Below are 17884 nucleotides of genomic sequence, written 5' to 3' on the forward strand. Positions count from 1 at the left end.
GTGCACAGTAATACCTGTCTCCCCTTACAGTATTCCATAGGGTGCACAGTAATACCTGCCTCCCCTTACAGTATTCCATAGGGTGCACAGTAATACCTGTCTCCCCTTACAGTATTCCATAGGGTGCACAGTAATACCTGTCTCCCCTTACAGTATTCCATGGGGTGCACACTAATACCTGTCTCCCCTTACAGTATTCCATAGGGTGCACAGTAATACCTGTCTCCCCTTACAGTATTCCATAGGGTGCACAGTAATACCTGCCTCCCCTTACAGTATTCCATAGGGTGCACAGTAATACCTGTCTCCCCTTACAGTATTCCATAGGGTGCACAGTAATACCTGTCTCCCCTTACAGTATTCCATGGGGTGCACACTAATACCTGTCTCCCCTTACAGTATTCCATAGGGTGCACAGTAATACCTGCCTCCCCTTCCAGTATTCCATAGGGTGCACAGTAATACCTGTCTCCCCTTACAGTATTCCATAGGGTGCACAGTAATACCTGCCTCCCCTTACAGTATTCAATAGGGTGCACAGTAATACCTGCCTCCCCTTACAGTATTCCATAGGGTGCACAGTAATACCTGCCTCCCCTTACAGTATTCCATAGGGTGCACAGTAATACCTGTCTCCCCTTACAGTATTCCATAGGGTGCACAGTAATACCTGTCTCCCCTTACAGTATTCCATAGGGTGCACAGTAATACCTGTCTCCCCTTACAGTATTCCATGGGGTGCACAGTAATACCTGTCTCCCTTTACAGTATTCCATAGGGTGCACAGTAATACCTGTCTCCCCTTACAGTATTCCATGTGGTGCACAGTAATACCTGCCTCCCCTTACAGTATTCAATAGGGTGCACAGTAATACCTGCCTCCCCTTACAGTATTCCATAGGGTGCACAGTAATACCGGTCTCCACTTACAGTATTCCATAGGGTGCACAGTAATACCTGTCTCCCCTTACAGTATTCCATAGGGTGCACAGTAATACCAGCCTCGACTTACAGTATTCCATAGGGTGCACAGTAATACCTGCCTCCCCTTACAGTATTCCATAGGGTGCACAGTAATACCTGTCTCCCCTTACAGTATTCCATAGGGTGCACAGTAATACCTGTCTCCCCTTACAGTATTCCATAGGGTGCACAGTAATACCTGTCTCCCCTTACAGTATTCCATAGGGTGCACAGTAATACCTGCCTCCACTTACAGTATTCCATAGGGTGCACAGTAATACCTGCCTCCCCTTACAGTATTCCATAGGGTACACAGTAATACCTGCCTCCCCTTACAGTATTCCATAGGGTGCACAGTAATACCTGCCTCCACTTACAGTATTCCATAGGGTGCACAGTAATACCTGCCTCCCCTTACAGTATTCCATAGGGTGCACAGTAATACCTGTCTCCACTTACAGTATTCCATAGGGTGCACAGTAATACCTGCCTCCACTTACAGTATTCCATAGGGTGCACAGTAATACCTGCCTCCACTTACAGTATTCCATAGGGTGCACAGTAATACCTGTCTCCCCTTACAGTATTCCATAGGGTGCACAGTAATACCTGCCTCCACTTACAGTATTCCATAGGGTGCACAGTAATACCTGCCTCCACTTACAGTATTCCATAGGGTGCACAGTAATACCTGTCTCCCCTTACAGTATTCCATAGGGTGCACAGTAATACCTGCCTCCACTTACAGTATTCCATAGGGTGCACAGTAATACCTGTCTCCCCTTACAGTATTCCATGGGGTGCACACTAATACCTGTCTCCCCTTACAGTATTCCATAGGGTGCACAGTAATACCTGCCTCCCCTTACAGTATTCCATAGGGTGCACAGTAATACCTGTCTCCCCTTACAGTATTCCATAGGGTGCACAGTAATACCTGCCTCCCCTTACAATATTCAATAGGGTGCACAGTAATACCTGCCTCCCCTTACAGTATTCCATAGGGTGCACAGTAATACCTGCCTCCCCTTACAGTATTCCATAGGGTGCACAGTAATACCTGCCTCCCCTTACAGTATTCCATAGGGTGCACAGTAATACCTGTCTCCCCTTACAGTATTCCATAGGGTGCACAGTAATACCTGTCTCCCCTTACAGTATTCCATGGGGTGCACACTAATACCTGTCTCCCCTTACAGTATTCCATAGGGTGCACAGTAATACCTGCCTCCCCTTCCAGTATTCCATAGGGTGCACAGTAATACCTGTCTCCCCTTACAGTATTCCATAGGGTGCACAGTAATACCTGCCTCCCCTTACAGTATTCAATAGGGTGCACAGTAATACCTGCCTCCCCTTACAGTATTCCATAGGGTGCACAGTAATACCTGCCTCCCCTTACAGTATTCCATAGGGTGCACAGTAATACCTGTCTCCCCTTACAGTATTCCATAGGGTGCACAGTAATACCTGTCTCCCCTTACAGTATTCCATAGGGTGCACAGTAATACCTGTCTCCCCTTACAGTATTCCATGGGGTGCACAGTAATACCTGTCTCCCTTTACAGTATTCCATAGGGTGCACAGTAATACCTGTCTCCCCTTACAGTATTCCATGTGGTGCACAGTAATACCTGCCTCCCCTTACAGTATTCAATAGGGTGCACAGTAATACCTGCCTCCCCTTACAGTATTCCATAGGGTGCACAGTAATACCGGTCTCCACTTACAGTATTCCATAGGGTGCACAGTAATACCTGTCTCCCCTTACAGTATTCCATAGGGTGCACAGTAATACCAGCCTCGACTTACAGTATTCCATAGGGTGCACAGTAATACCTGCCTCCCCTTACAGTATTCCATAGGGTGCACAGTAATACCTGTCTCCCCTTACAGTATTCCATAGGGTGCACAGTAATACCTGTCTCCCCTTACAGTATTCCATAGGGTGCACAGTAATACCTGTCTCCCCTTACAGTATTCCATAGGGTGCACAGTAATAACTGCCTCCACTTACAGTATTCCATAGGGTGCACAGTAATACCTGCCTCCCCTTACAGTATTCCATAGGGTACACAGTAATACCTGCCTCCCCTTACAGTATTCCATAGGGTGCACAGTAATACCTGCCTCCACTTACAGTATTCCATAGGGTGCACAGTAATACCTGCCTCCCCTTACAGTATTCCATAGGGTGCACAGTAATACCTGTCTCCACTTACAGTATTCCATAGGGTGCACAGTAATACCTGCCTCCACTTACAGTATTCCATAGGGTGCACAGTAATACCTGCCTCCACTTACAGTATTCCATAGGGTGCACAGTAATACCTGTCTCCCCTTACAGTATTCCATAGGGTGCACAGTAATACCTGCCTCCACTTACAGTATTCCATAGGGTGCACAGTAATACCTGCCTCCACTTACAGTATTCCATAGGGTGCACAGTAATACCTGTCTCCCCTTACAGTATTCCATAGGGTGCACAGTAATACCTGCCTCCACTTACAGTATTCCATAGGGTGCACAGTAATACCTGTCTCCCCTTACAGTATTCCATGGGGTGCACACTAATACCTGTCTCCCCTTACAGTATTCCATAGGGTGCACAGTAATACCTGCCTCCCCTTACAGTATTCCATAGGGTGCACAGTAATACCTGTCTCCCCTTACAGTATTCCATAGGGTGCACAGTAATACCTGCCTCCCCTTACAATATTCAATAGGGTGCACAGTAATACCTGCCTCCCCTTACAGTATTCCATAGGGTGCACAGTAATACCTGCCTCCCCTTACAGTATTCCATAGGGTGCACAGTAATACCTGTCTCCCCTTACAGTATTCCATAGGGTGCACAGTAATACCTGTCTCCCCTTACAGTATTCCATAGGGTGCACAGTAATACCTGTCTCCCCTTACAGTATTCCATGGGGTGCACAGTAATACCTGTCTCCCCTTACAGTATTCCATAGGGTGCACAGTAATACCTGTCTCCCCTTACAGTATTCCATGTGGTGCACAGTAATACCTGCCTCCCCTTACAGTATTCAATAGGGTGCACAGTAATACCTGCCTCCCCTTACAGTATTCAATAGGGTGCACAGTAATACCTGCCTCCCCTTACAGTATTCCATAGGGTGCACAGTAATACCGGTCTCCACTTACAGTATTCCATAGGGTGCACAGTAATACCTGTCTCCCCTTACAGTATTCCATAGGGTGCACAGTAATACCAGCCTCGACTTACAGTATTCCATAGGGTGCACAGTAATACCTGCCTCCCCTTACAGTATTCCATAGGGTGCACAGTAATACCTGTCTCCACTTACAGTATTCCATAGGGTGCACAGTAATACCTGTCTCCCCTTACAGTATTCCATTGGGTGCACAGTAATACCTGTCTCCCCTTACAGTATTCCATAGGGTGCACAGTAATACCTGTCTCCCCTTACAGTATTCCATAGGGTGCACAGTAATACCTGTCTCCCCTTACAGTATTCCATAGGGTGCACAGTAATACCTGCCTCCCCTTACAGTATTCCATAGGGTGCACAGTAATACCTGCCTCCACTTACAGTATTCCATAGGGTGCACAGTAATACCTGTCTCCCCTTACAGTATTCCATAGGGTGCACAGTAATACCTGCCTCCCCTTACAGTATTCCATAGGGTGCACAGTAATACCTGCCTCCACTTACAGTATTCCATAGGGTGCACAGTAATACCAGCCTTCCCTTACAGTATTCCATAGGGCACCCAGTGATACCTGCCTCCCCTTACAGTATTCCATAGGGTGCACAGTAATACCAGCCTTCCCTTACAGTATTCCATAGGGCACCCAGTGATACCTGTCTCCACTTACAATATTCCATAAGGTGTCCCAGCAATAGGGTGGTTTTGTGCTCTAGGCCTGTGCTCTCTGAGAACTGGATTAAGACTGACTGATCTCATTGCATGTAGACTCCTCACAGCCAGTAGTCTAAGGGACTTTCATGCCATCAGTCTGGGCTAGGTGGAACCCAGTTCCCAAAGGTACAAAGCCAATGTCTAACCCACTGAGCCCGCCAGGTCCCCTGGCTCATCGTAACGTATCTTCACCCTCTTCCCCGCCTCAAGACGACAGACGCCTGGGCATTCTCATCGTGTTTAGCAGGCCCAGGATCATTCAGCACTCCCAACAGGCTTTGGCAGTGGAGCTAATGGTCTGTCGTGTGTCTCCAGTGTGCTTTTGATTGGCCCGCAAGCCTTATTCACTGGTCGCGAGCTAGAGGGCGGACCTGATTGAATTCTGCTGGTACCCCTGCACTCCTTGTGCTCCTTCAGGCTTGCGCTGAAATATCTGGGTTTCAGTGAGTGGAGTCTGTCCGAGTGGACAGAGAGTGTGCACTGTAGATCAGACAGACCCTGCACCAGCAGAGAGTGTGCACTGTAGATCAGACAGACCCCGCACCAGCAGAGAGTGTGGACTGTAGATCAGACAGACCCTACACCAGCAGAGAGTGTGCACTGTAGATCAGACAGACCCCGCACCAGCAGAGAGTGTGGATGTAGATCAGACAGACCCTGCACCAGCAGAGAGTGTGCACTGTAGATCAGACAGACCCCGCACCAGCAGAGAGTGTGGACTGTAGATCAGACAGACCCTACACCAGCAGAGAGTGTGGACTGTAGATCAGACAGACCCTGTACAAGCAGAGAGTGTGCACTGTAGATCAGACAGACCCCGCACCAGCAGAGAGTGTGGACTGTAGATCAGACAGACCCTACACCAGCAGAGAGTGTGGACTGTAGATCAGACAGACCCTGTACCAGCAGAGAGTGTGGACTGTAGATCAGACAGACCCTGTACCAGCAGAGAGTGTGGACTGTAGATCAGACAGACCCTGTACCAGCAGAGAGTGTGGACTGTAGATCAGACAGACCCTGTACCAGCAGAGTGTGTGGACTGTAGATCAGACAGACCCTACACCAGCAGAGAGTGTGGACTGTAGATCAGACAGACCCTACACCAGCAGAGAGTGTGGACTGTAGATCAGACAGACCCTACACCAGCAGAGAGTGTGGACTGTTGATCAGACAGACCCTGTACAAGCAGAGAGTGTGGACTGTAGATCAGACAGACCCTGTACAAGCAGAGAGTGTGCACTGTAGATCAGACAGACCCCGCACCAGCAGAGAGTGTGGACTGTGGATCAGACAGACCCTACACCAGCAGAGAGTGTGGACTGTAGATCAGACAGACCCTACACCAGCAGAGAGTGTGGACTGTAGATCAGACAGACCCTACACCAGCAGAGAGTGTGGACTGTAGATCAGACAGACCCTGTACCAGCAGAGAGTGTGGACTGTAGATCAGACAGACCCTACACCAGCAGAGAGTGTGGACTGTAGATCGGACAGACCCTGTACAAGCAGAGAGTGTGCACTGTAGATCAGACAGACCCCGCACCAGCAGAGAGTGTGGACTGTGGATCAGACAGACCCTACACCAGCAGAGAGTGTGGACTGTAGATCAGACAGACCCTACACCAGCAGAGAGTGTGGACTGTAGATCAGACAGACCCTGTACCAGCAGAGAGTGTGGACTGTAGATCGGACAGACCCTGTACAAGCAGAGAGTGTGGACTGTAGATCGGACAGACCCTGTACAAGCAGAGAGTGTGCACTGTAGATCAGACAGACCCCGCACCAGCAGAGAGTGTGGACTGTGGATCAGACAGACCCTACACCAGCAGAGAGTGTGGACTGTAGATCAGACAGACCCTACACCAGCAGAGAGTGTGGACTGTAGATCAGACAGACCCTGTACCAGCAGAGAGTGTGGACTGTAGATCAGACAGACCCTACACCAGCAGAGAGTGTGGACTGTAGATCAGACAGACCCTACACCAGCAGAGAGTGTGGACTGTAGATCAGACAGACCCTACACCAGCAGAGAGTGTGGACTGTAGATCGGACAGACCCTGTACAAGCAGAGAGTGTGGACTGTAGATCAGACAGACCCTGTACCAGTGTGAGGGTCTTGGTTTCGATTTCGATTTGGAGACCCTTAAAGGTGGTGATGGGTTGTCACACATCAGACACCCAGCTGACCAACAACCCAAGTTTGCAATCCCCAACCTGCACCCCTGCCTGAGACCAGCTAACCCAGCACAGACCAAGGATCAAACCTGGGGCTTACCGGGGATCAAACCCGGGGCCTACAGGGGATCAAATCCGGGGCCTACAGGGGATCAAACCCGGGGCCTACAGGGGATCAAACCCGGGGCCTACCGGGGATCAAACCCGGGGCCTACAGGGGATCAAACCCGGGGCCTAGCGGGGGTCAAACCCGGGGCCTAGCGGGGGTCAAACCCGGGGCCTAGCGGGGGTCAAACCCGGGGCCTAGCGGGGGTCAAACCCGGGGCCTAGCGGGGGTCAAACCCGGGGCCTAGCGGGGGTCAAACCCGGGGCCTAGCGGGGGTCAAACCCGGGGCCTAGCGGGGGTCAAACCCGGGGCCTAGCGGGGGTCAAACCCGGGGCCTACAGGGGATCAAACCCGGGGCCTAGCGGGGGTCAAACCCGGGGCCTAGCGGGGGTCAAACCCGGGGCCTAGCAGGGATCAAACCCGGGGCCTACGGGGGATCAAACCCGGGGCCTACAGGGGATCAAACCCGGGGCCTAGCGGGGGTCAAACCCGGGGCCTAGCGGGGGTCAAACCCGGGGCCTAGCGGGGATCAAACCCGGGGCCTAGCGGGGGTCAAACCCGGGGCCTAGCGGGGGTCAAACCCGGGGCCTAGCGGGGATCAAACCCGGGGCCTAGCGGGGGTCAAACCCGGGGCCTAGCGGGGGTCAAACCCGGGGCCTAGCGGGGGTCAAACCCGGGGCCTAGCGGGGGTCAAACCCGGGGCCTAGCGGGGGTCAAACCCGGGGCCTAGCGGGGGTCAAACCCGGGGCCTAGCGGGGGTCAAACCCGGGGCCTACAGGTTGCAGTGAATCTGAGGAATGTAGCACTTTTTGAACGCCCCTTGGAGTGAGGGTTGGTGCCGGTGGAGTGAGGGTTGGTGCCGGTGGAGTGAGGGTTGGTGCCGGTGGAGTGAGGGTTGGTGCCGGTGGAGTGAGGGTTGGTGCCGGTGGAGTGAGGGTTGGTGCCGGTGGAGTGAGGGTTGGTGCCGGTGGAGTGAGGGTTGGTGCCGGTGGAGTGAGGCTTGGTGCCGGTGGAGTGAGGGTTGGTGCCGGTGGAGTGAGGGTTGGTGCCGGTGGAGTGAGGCTTGGTGCCGGTGGAGTGAGGGTTGGTGCCGGTGGAGTGAGGGTTGGTGCCGGTGGAGTGAGGGTTGGTGCCGGTGGAGTGAGGGTTGGTGCCGGTGGAGTGAGGGTTGGTGCCGGTGGAGTGAGGGTTGGTGCCGGTGGAGTGAGGGTTTGTGCCGGTGGAGTGAGGGTTGGTGCCGGTGGAGTGAGGCTTGGTGCCGGTGGAGTGAGGGTTGGTGCCGGTGGAGTGAGGGTTGGTGCCGGTGGAGTGAGGCTTGGTGCCGGTGGAGTGAGGGTTGGTGCCGGTGGAGTGAGGGTTGGTGCCGGTGGAGTGAGGGTTGGTGCCGGTGGAGTGAGGGTTGGTGCCGGTGGAGTGAGGGTTGGTGCCGGTGGAGTGAGGGTTGGTGCCGGTGGAGTGAGGGTTGGTGCCGGTGGAGTGAGGGTTGGTGCCGGTGGAGTGAGGGTTGGTGCCGGTGGAGTGAGGCTTGGTGCCGGTGGACTGCGAGTCACCTCGGGGGACTGCTCCTTGCAGGAACTGGAGTCCTTTGCCACAGACCCATTTTAATCCAGCCCTTTGTCTCCTGTCCCTCAGGGGGTGAAGCTTATCTCAGTCCCCAAGATTCTGAACCTGCAGCTCAATCGATTCCGTGCTCCTTCACGGCGTGGAGATTACGTTAAGAAAATCTACAGCTCTGTGACATTCTCTGAAATGCTGAATCTCAACAATCTTCCTATCTCGGAAAAGGCCCAGAAATGTGGAATTGGCCAGGTGAGCTATCGGTATCGTGTAACAGGAAGCTCCCACTTCAACAACGAGAGCAGTTACCACCAGGAACCAATGGGGCTCTTCGACACGAAGCAAATTTACTGGAGTCACCTCGAGTGGATCAGTCCCACTGGCAGCTGATGGGATTTTGTCCCTTCAGTTTTTTCCCTCTGCTGAAAGCATTAACCCTCTCCGGGGCGCGGTCCCCGACCCTCTCCGGGACGCGGTTCCCCGACCCTCTCCGGGACGCGGTCCCCGACCCTCTCCGGGACGCGGTTCCCCGACCCTCTCCGGGACGCGGTTCCCCGACCGTCACCGGGACGAGGTTCCCCGACCCTCTCCGGGACGCGGTTCCCCGACCCTCTCCGGGACGCGGTTCCCCGACCCTCTCCGGGACGCGGTTCCCCGACCCTCTCCGGGACGCGGTTCCCCGACCCTCTCCGGGGCGAGGTTCCCCGACCCTCTCCGGGGCGAGGTTCCCCGACCCTCTCCGGGGCGCGGTTCCCCGACCCTCTCTGGGGCGCGGTTCCCCGACCGTCACCGGGACGCGGTCCCCGACCCTCTCCGGGACGCGGTTCCCCGACCCTCTCCGGGACGCGGTCCCCGACCCTCTCCGGGACGCGGTTCCCCGACCCTCTCCGGGACGCGGTTCCCCGACCGTCACCGGGACGAGGTTCCCCGACCGTCACCGGGACGAGGTTCCCCGACCCTCTCCGGGACGCGGTTCCCCGACCCTCTCCGGGACGCGGTTCCCCGACCCTCTCCGGGACGCGGTTCCCCGACCCTCTCCGGGACGCGGTTCCCCGACCCTCTCCGGGACGCGGTTCCCCGACCCTCTCCGGGACGCGGTTCCCCGACCCTCTCCGGGACGCGGTTCCCCGACCCTCTCCGGGACGCGGTTCCCCGACCCTCTCCGGGACGCGGTTCCCCGACCCTCTCCGGGACGCGGTTCCCCGACCCTCTCCGGGACGCGGTTCCCCGACCCTCTCCGGGACGCGGTTCCCCGACCCTCTCCGGGACGCGGTTCCCCGACCCTCTCCGGGACGCGGTTCCCCGACCGTCACCGGGACGAGGTTCCCCGACCCTCTCCGGGGCGCGGTTCCCCGACCCTCTCCGGGACGCGGTCCCCGACCCTCTCCGGGGCGCGTTTCCCCGACCGTCACCGGGGCGCGTTTCCCCGACCGTCACCGGGGCGCGTTTCCCCGACCGTCACCGGGGCGCGTTTCCCCGACCCTCTCCGGGGCGCGGGTCCCCGACCGTCACCGGGGCGCGGTTCCCCGACCCTCTCCGGGGCGCGGGTCCCCGACCGTCACCGGGGCGCGGTTCCCCGACCCTCTCCGGGGCGCGGTTCCCCGACCCTCTCCGGGGCGCGGTTCCCCGACCCTCTCCGGGGCGCGGTTCCCCGACCCTCTCCGGGGCGCGGTTCCCCGACCCTCTCCGGGGCGCGGTTCCCCGACCCTCTCCGGGGCGCGGTTCCCCGACCCTCTCCGGGGCGCGGTTCCCCGACCCTCTCCGGGGCGCGGTTCCCCGACCCTCTCCGGGGCGCGGTTCCCCGACCCTCTCCGGGGCGCGGTTCCCCGACCCTCGCCGGGGCGCGGTCCCACAGTTGCCAATCATTCTCTATATTTGTACACAGTGGGAATTCTCTCGGTCTGGGTTAAACGGTGAGTGGACCCACATTCTACTCCATCTTGGATACTGCAGTTGAGCCTCATCCTGTCTTCATCCAGTGACTGCACACTTTCCAGCAGGAGACACTGGGAGTGGAGAGGGAGTTGGAACTGTGCGTCCTCACCTCCCACCCAGCTCGGGGACACTCGGGTTATTTTGTGTGTATGGAAGGTGCATTCATCTAATCCAGGATCTTTGTGCCTGACAGGATTCTTTAAACAACTTCTGACTTTCCAGGTTGTGGTTTGCAACTGCGTTTCCGAGATTATCTCAGAAACCTCTCACTCCATCTCAAACCTCTCAAACCTACCCCTCCTCAAAGGCCCAGTGTGATTATTTCACCAAAGTAGAGGTCACAGCCCCTCCCACAGTACCTTTTTCCCCTAGCGGAGAGTCCAAGAACTCGGGGACATTGATTTAAGCTGATTGGTGGAAGGATTAGAGGGGACATGAGGAAAAATTTTTTTACCCAGAGGGCGGTGGGTGTGTGGAATTCGCTGCCCAAATTGGAGGTAGAGGCAGGGACCCTCAACTCTTTTAAAAAGTACCTGGACCTGCTCCTAAAGTGCTGTAAGCTGCAGGGCTACGGACCGGGTGCTGGATGGTGGGATTAGAATGGGAACCTGGTTGTTCTTCGAGCCGGCGCGGACACGATGGGCCGAATGGCCCCCTTCTGTGCTGTATCTTTTCTATGGTTCTATAGGTGACCTCCGCCCCCGGAAACTCACCAAAATACACCTGAAAAATGTGGCCATAAAACAGTGAAAGAATCGTTAATGAAACAGGGGGGCCGTGTCGGTGACAGGGGGGGGGGGGGGGCCGTGTCGGTGACGGGGGGGGGGGGGGGGGCCGTGTCGGTGACGGGGGGGGGGGGCCGTGTCGGTGACGGGGGGGGGGGGGCCGTGTCGGTGACAGGGGGGGGGGGGGGGCCGTGTCGGTGACAGGGGGGGGGGGGGGGCCGTGTCGGTGACGGGGGGGGGGGGGGGGCCGTGTCGGTGACGGGGGGGGGGGGGCCGTGTCGGTGACGGGGGGGGGGGGCCGTGTCGGTGACGGGGGGAGGGGGGGGCCGTGTCGGTGACGGGGGGAGGGGGGGGCCGTGTCGGTGACGGGGGGAGGGGGGGGCCGTGTCGGTGACGGGGGGAGGGGGGGGCCGTGTCGGTGACGGGGGGAGGGGGGCCGTGTCGGTGACGGGGGGGGGGGGGGGGCCGTGTCGGTGACGGGGGGGGGGGGGGGGGCCGTGTCGGTGACGGGGGGGGGGGGGGGGCCGTGTCGGTGACGGGGGGGGGGGGGGCCGTGTCGGTGACGGGGGGGGGGCCGTGTCGGTGACGGGGGGGGGGGGCCGTGTCGGTGACGGGGGGGGGGGGGGGGCCGTGTCGGTGACGGGGGGGGGGGGGCCGTGTCGGTGACGGGGGGGGGGGGCCGTGTCGGTGACGGGGGGGGGGGGGCCGACGGTTTTAATCGAGTGCTTTCCCAGCACTATGAATGCTGGGATACCATCAGTACCTTAGCACCAGGAAGCCCAGTGAGTGATGGGACTTCCCAGCTCTCCCGGTGAGATTGTGACCCTGAGATGGGAAATCATGAGCTCGCGTGTGGGAGGATGGTCAACCTTGGCCGAAAATCCCCCGAAACTCACCCTGATCCCAGCCAGAAGCCAACTGCTCCTCCTGCCCTGGTGCCCTGGTGTGAGGTTATTGACACTCTGTGCACTGCCTCTCACACCCGCGTGGAACTGTGTTGTTGTGACAAGGGCCGTTTAATGACTCAGGGCTACACTGGAATCCAGAGGTGAATGGTGGGCGTTTGCGCCCGCTAATGCTGAATGGGCCAGTCTCTGACCCATTGCTTGGTGTGTGTGTGTGAATGGTTCAGTGTTCCCTGGAGTCAGCTCCTGTTGCTTGTCTTGTTCCCACAGGAGAGCTGGCTCTATCAGCTTTACGCAGTGCTGACCCACAGCGGGAGCTCAGTCTTCGGGCACTACACCGTGTATGTGAAGTCTTTCAAAGATTCACAGTGGTACCACCTGGACGATGCCCAGGTGCGGCGGGTAAGACTCACTTGGAACCAGGGCTTGGGCAAGTTCAGGGGACGGGAACCTACCCTTTGACCTTTCACTTTTATTAAGGGAATGCTACCATGTTCTTAATCAGTTCTTAAACATCTTTTTAAAAAGATGTTTACATACAATGTTCTGGATTGTTCACTGTTTAGTTGGTGCAGGAAATGGGTTTTATTCACAGTGTTTCAGTTGTGTTTGGGATGGGAGGAGTTTACTCGATTCCCACCACATAGAACAAAATCAGAGCCTTGACGTTACCCTTTGCGGGAAGCCGAAGGGTTTGATCAGTTGCGCGGAGCCTGGCTGTGGGCTGACGCTGCTCTCTCAGTTCAAAGGCAATCCTAGTCCCCATGACAGTCACTGTGGCTGCTCAGGACTGACGGCAGTGGAGCAAAAGCACTCGCCCAGCTGAAGGATTCAAACTACAGGGGCTCGGCTCTCTGGGACCTAGGTCCAGGGAAGGGCAGAGAAATCTCTACCTCTGCTCACTGTAAGGGGGGCCCGGCATTGCCAGAGGGGTATTAATCCCCCAGCACCACACAGACCCCATTCAGCACACATTTACAACACTGGGGCTAGTGAGATGGACCACACTGGTACTCTGTATCTAACTCGTGCTGTACCTGCCCTGGGAGTGTTTGATGGGACAGTGTAGAGGGAGCTTTACTCTGTATCTAACCCGTGCTGTACCTGCCCTGGGAGCGTTTGATGGGACAGTGTAGAGGGAGCTTTACTCTGTATCTAACCCGTGCTGTACCTGCCCTGGGAGTGTTTGATGGGACAGTGTAGAGGGAGCTTTACTCTGTATCTAACCCGTGCTGTACCTGCCCTGGGAGCGTTTGATGGGACAGTGTAGAGGGAGCTTTACTCTGTATCTAACCTGTGCTGTACCTGCCCTGGAAGTGTTTGATGGGACAGTGTAGAGGGAGCTTTACTCTGTATCTAACCTGTGCTGTACCTGCCCTGGAAGTGTTTGATGGGACAGTGTAGAGGGAGCTTTACTCTGTATCTAACCCTGTACCTGCCCTGGGAGTGTGTGATGGAACAGTGTAGAGGGAGCTTTACTCTGTATCTAACCCGTGCTGTACCTGCCCTGGGAGCGTTTGATGGGACAGTGTAGAGGGAGCTTTACTCTGTATCTAACCTGTGCTGTACCTGCCCTGGGAGTGTTTGATGGGACAGTGTAGAGGGAGCTTTACTCTGTATCTAACCTGTGCTGTACCTGCCCTGGGAGTGTTTGATGGGACAGTGTAGAGGGAGCTTTACTCTGTATCTAACCTGTGCTGTACCTGCCCTGGAAGTGTTTGATGGGACAGTGTAGAGGGAGCTTTACTCTGTATCTAACCTGTGCTGTACCTGCCCTGGGAGTGTTTGATGGGACAGTGTAGTGGGAGCTTTACTCTGTATCTAACCCGTGCTGTACCTGCCCTGGAAGTGTTTGATGGGACAGTGTAGAGGGAGCTTTACTCTGTATCTAACCCGTGCTGTACCTGCCCTGGGAGCGTTTGATGGGACAGTGTAGAGGGAGCTTTACTGTGTGTCTTTTTACTAGATATTCTCTTGGGTTCTGTGTCAGCGACTCTCCTGTAAGCAGACCCTGTCTCCCCTGTAATCCGGAGTGTATCGTTTTCTGCCTGATAACTGGGGTAACAATCTCTTGAGACAAGGATTGTCACAGATCTGACCCTGTACATCCACTGCTCTTGTACAACACATGCAGCCACTCGAATTCTCTGCTTCTAGAAAACGGACTGAGTTAGCTCTGAACCGAGTCGGGTTGCAGGTTATAAACTAATTAGTTAATTTATATTGAATGCAGGAATGAACTGTGTACAGTTTCCACAGGGAGAATATATATTGCAGTCCACTCCTCAGATTATCAAAACAATAATGAAGCAACTTACTCGCTGAGTAAACCAGGGCTCTTACACAGAGAATCGCCAAATCTCTCTGAACCTTCAATGCTGCACTGGGTCAGGATATAAAATACAGACAGCCTTACTGTATAAACTGCAAATTCACAGGGAGTGTGTGCCCCCAACAGACCGCTCCCCATCCCATTGAGCACTGCCCCTTTATGAGAATGAGATGTCAGTCAATCGCTCATTCACCTTGTGGTATCAGTGACTCCGAAATGGCTGTCAGTATATATCCCTCCCCTGAGATGAGAGCCTCCCCTTTGAATAGGGCCAGGCTGGGCGAGCGGAGAGGGGCAGCGCCCGGGGCCCGACTGGGCGAGTGGAGAGGGGCAGCGCCCGGGGCCCGACTGGGCGAGCGGAGAGGGGCAGCGCCCGGGGCCCGACTGGGCGAGCGGAGAGGGGCAGCGCCCGGGGCCCGACTGGGCGAGTGGAGAGGGGCAGCGGCCGGGGCCCGACTGGGCGAGTGGAGAGGGGCAGCGGCCGGGGCCCGACTGGGCGAGTGGAGAGGGGCGACGCCCGGGGCCCGACTGGGCGAGTGGAGAGGGGCAGCGGCCGGGGCCCGACTGGGCGAGTGGAGAGGGGCGACGCCCGGGGCCCGACTGGGCGAGTGGAGAGGGGCGACGCCCGGGGCCCGACTGGGCGAGTGGAGAGGGGCGACGCCCGGGGCCCGACTGGGCGAGTGGAGAGGGGCGACGCCCGGGGCCCGACTGGGCGAGTGGAGAGGGGCAGCGCCCGGGGCCCGACTGGGCGAGTGGAGAGGGGCGACGCCCGGGGCCCGACTGGGCGAGTGGAGAGGGGGTGACGCCCGGGGCCCGACTGGGCGAGTGGAGAGGGGCGACGCCCGGGGCCCGACTGGGCGAGTGGAGAGGGGCGACGCCCGGGGCCCGACTGGGCGAGTGGAGAGGGGCAGCGGCCGGGGCCCGACTGGGCGAGTGGAGAGGGGCAGCGCCCGGGGCCCGACTGGGAGAGTGGAGAGGGGCAGCGCCCGGGGCCCGACTGGGCGAGTGGAGAGGGGCAGCGGCCGGGGCCCGACTGGGCGAGTGGAGAGGGGCAGCGGCCGGGGCCCGACTGGGCGAGTGGAGAGGGGCAGCGCCCGGGGCCCGACTGGGAGAGTGGAGAGGGGCGACGCCCGGGGCCCGACTGGGCGAGTGGAGAGGGGCAGCGCCCGGGGCCCGACTGGGAGAGTGGAGAGGGGCGACGCCCGGGGCCCGACTGGGCGAGTGGAGGGGGCGACGGCCGGTCAGCTGTCAGGAGGGACCATGACATTGGCACGAGAGGTTTGGGATTGTAAATCCCGATAACTTATTACCACTTCAAGTCACTAAAGTGTGAGCGTTGAGAAGAATCTCGTGGAGAGAGGCTGTTTTCAGACTATCGGTGTACAGTTATCAAGGACATCAGGTGGTGTGAATTCCTTACATGCTGAATCCAGCAGTACAGAAATATTGCAAGTTTAATAGATCCGACACAGATATAAAAGTCCATCCAAGCTTTACCTGGCAGGCCTCAGTGGAAGAAGTGTTAATTGCCTGGTTCAGACATCACTAACTCCCACCACAAACACAATAACCAGCGCCCCTCGGAGTAACGCTGTCAGCTGACTCCAGCGTCTCTCGGAGTAACGCTGTCTCAGCTGACTCCAGCGTCTCTCGGAGTAACGCTGTCAGCTGACTCCAGCGCCCCTCGGAGTAACGCTGTCTCAGCTGACTCCAGCGTCTCTCGGAGTAACGCTGTCTCAGCTGACTCCAGCGTCTCTCGGAGTAACGCTGTCTCAGCTGACTCCAGCGTCTCTCGGAGTAACGCTGTCTCAGCTGACTCCAGCGTCTCTCGGAGTAACGCTGTCTCAGCTGACTCCAGCGTCTCTCGGAGTAACGCTGTCAGCTGACTCCAGCGCCCCTCGGAGTAACGCTGTCTCAGCTGACTCCAGCGTCTCTCGGAGTAACGCTGACAGCTGACTCCAGCGCCCCTCGGAGTAACGCTGTCTCAGCTGACTCCAGCGCCCCTCGGAGTAACGCTGACAGCTGACTCCAGCGTCTCTCGGAGTAACGCTGTCTCAGCTGACACCATTTTGAATCTCTGACCAGTAAGACTGTCTCTTTCGGTCAAATTATAACACGGATAAAATGGCAGCCAGAGGGTCTCGCTTTAATTAACAGGCATGGGCAGTGCCAGGCTGTCAGAGAGACCAAGTGAGGCCATGATGCCTCCTCGGAGTCGGGCTATCTGTTGCCTGCTGTCCCCCTCCCCCACCCCTCCTAGATAGGTGCGCGGCCTGTGATACACAAACCACAGTAACGCTGTTGGGGCTGTTTCATTGACAGGTGCAGTGGGAGGACGTTACAGAGACCTTTGGGAGCTGTGACTATTTATGGTGAGTATTTTATTGCATGTTATAGAAGCAGGTCTGTGCATTGAACATCTCAACACTTGGAAATCGCACCAGAGTGATCAAACCAGTGGTTATAGCAGGTGGTGAACAACGGCAACCAGTAACCAGGCTGGATTCCTCGGGAAGTATGATCCAGATGTTCAGTACTGGCTCTGGTCATGTCCCATGTCTAGTCTCCGCTCCCTGACAGGTGGCTAGATTTTCTGGGTGTAACCGACGAGGTGAATGGGCAGAGATCTGTTACATATTTCCACTCGGTTAGCGTCCTTCCAGTTTTCTGGTCTGGTTTTGTACAGACTCCTAAAGTACCCACCAGTTTGCCATTCACAGTTAGCCCCAATGACTTTATTTAGAGGTTTACACTGGTGTGGTTCTCAGTCATCTGTCCGCCCAAATAAAGTACATTGGAAGAGTCTCCAGTGGGATTTCCAGCCATTCCTGGGCCTTGGGATCTTTCCGGTTTCCGGTTAGTTGGTGATGCGACTTTGTGCCCAGTGTTCTGGCACTGCTGCGTTTTTGGTTTCGATAAGCTATTGGGAGAATGGATTCCCCAATGGGAATTCCCCTTTCTCTATTTTGGAGGAAGAAGCGACCAGGAAGGGTCGAGCTACACCAGGGACAGCCTGCACCCACCTGACTGAACCCTCCCACATTTACAGACAGTGACCGTGCAAAACTAGGCAAGGCTCCAGGGTCAATAAAGGCAGCTGGAGAGCGCTGCCACATGCTGCAAGGATATCTGCAGCTACCATGCACGATAGGGCTGGCACTGCCAGTGGTAGCAGCGGTCAGCAATGCCCCTCCAGTGCCCTTCCTCTGCTCCTTCCAGGCGTTCTACAGTGCTGCTGTGGGGAGGGGTCCCTGAGGTAGGAAGCAGAGGCAAGCTCCTC

The 17884-nt window shown here is 56.6% G+C and overlaps 1 protein-coding gene across 5 annotated transcripts in view; it reads left to right on the plus strand.

The window, feature by feature from the left end:
* Window positions 1–17884, plus strand: part of usp18 (ubiquitin specific peptidase 18) — a 158548-nt gene that overhangs the window by 139609 nt on the left and 1055 nt on the right. For 3 of the 5 annotated variants that reach the window (XM_067999967.1, XM_067999966.1, XM_067999968.1), the window contains 3 exons: window positions 8783–8959; window positions 12543–12674; window positions 16927–16976. In XM_067999967.1, the coding sequence (XP_067856068.1) occupies window positions 8783–8959; window positions 12543–12674; window positions 16927–16976 (359 nt within the window). The remainder of the gene's footprint in view (window positions 1–8782; window positions 8960–12542; window positions 12675–16926; window positions 16977–17884) is intronic. The other 2 variants (XM_067999969.1, XM_067999970.1) reach the window with 2 other exon arrangements.

This window comes from Heptranchias perlo, chromosome 18, assembly GCF_035084215.1.
Source record: "Heptranchias perlo isolate sHepPer1 chromosome 18, sHepPer1.hap1, whole genome shotgun sequence".
Lineage (NCBI taxonomy): Eukaryota > Metazoa > Chordata > Chondrichthyes > Hexanchiformes > Hexanchidae > Heptranchias > Heptranchias perlo.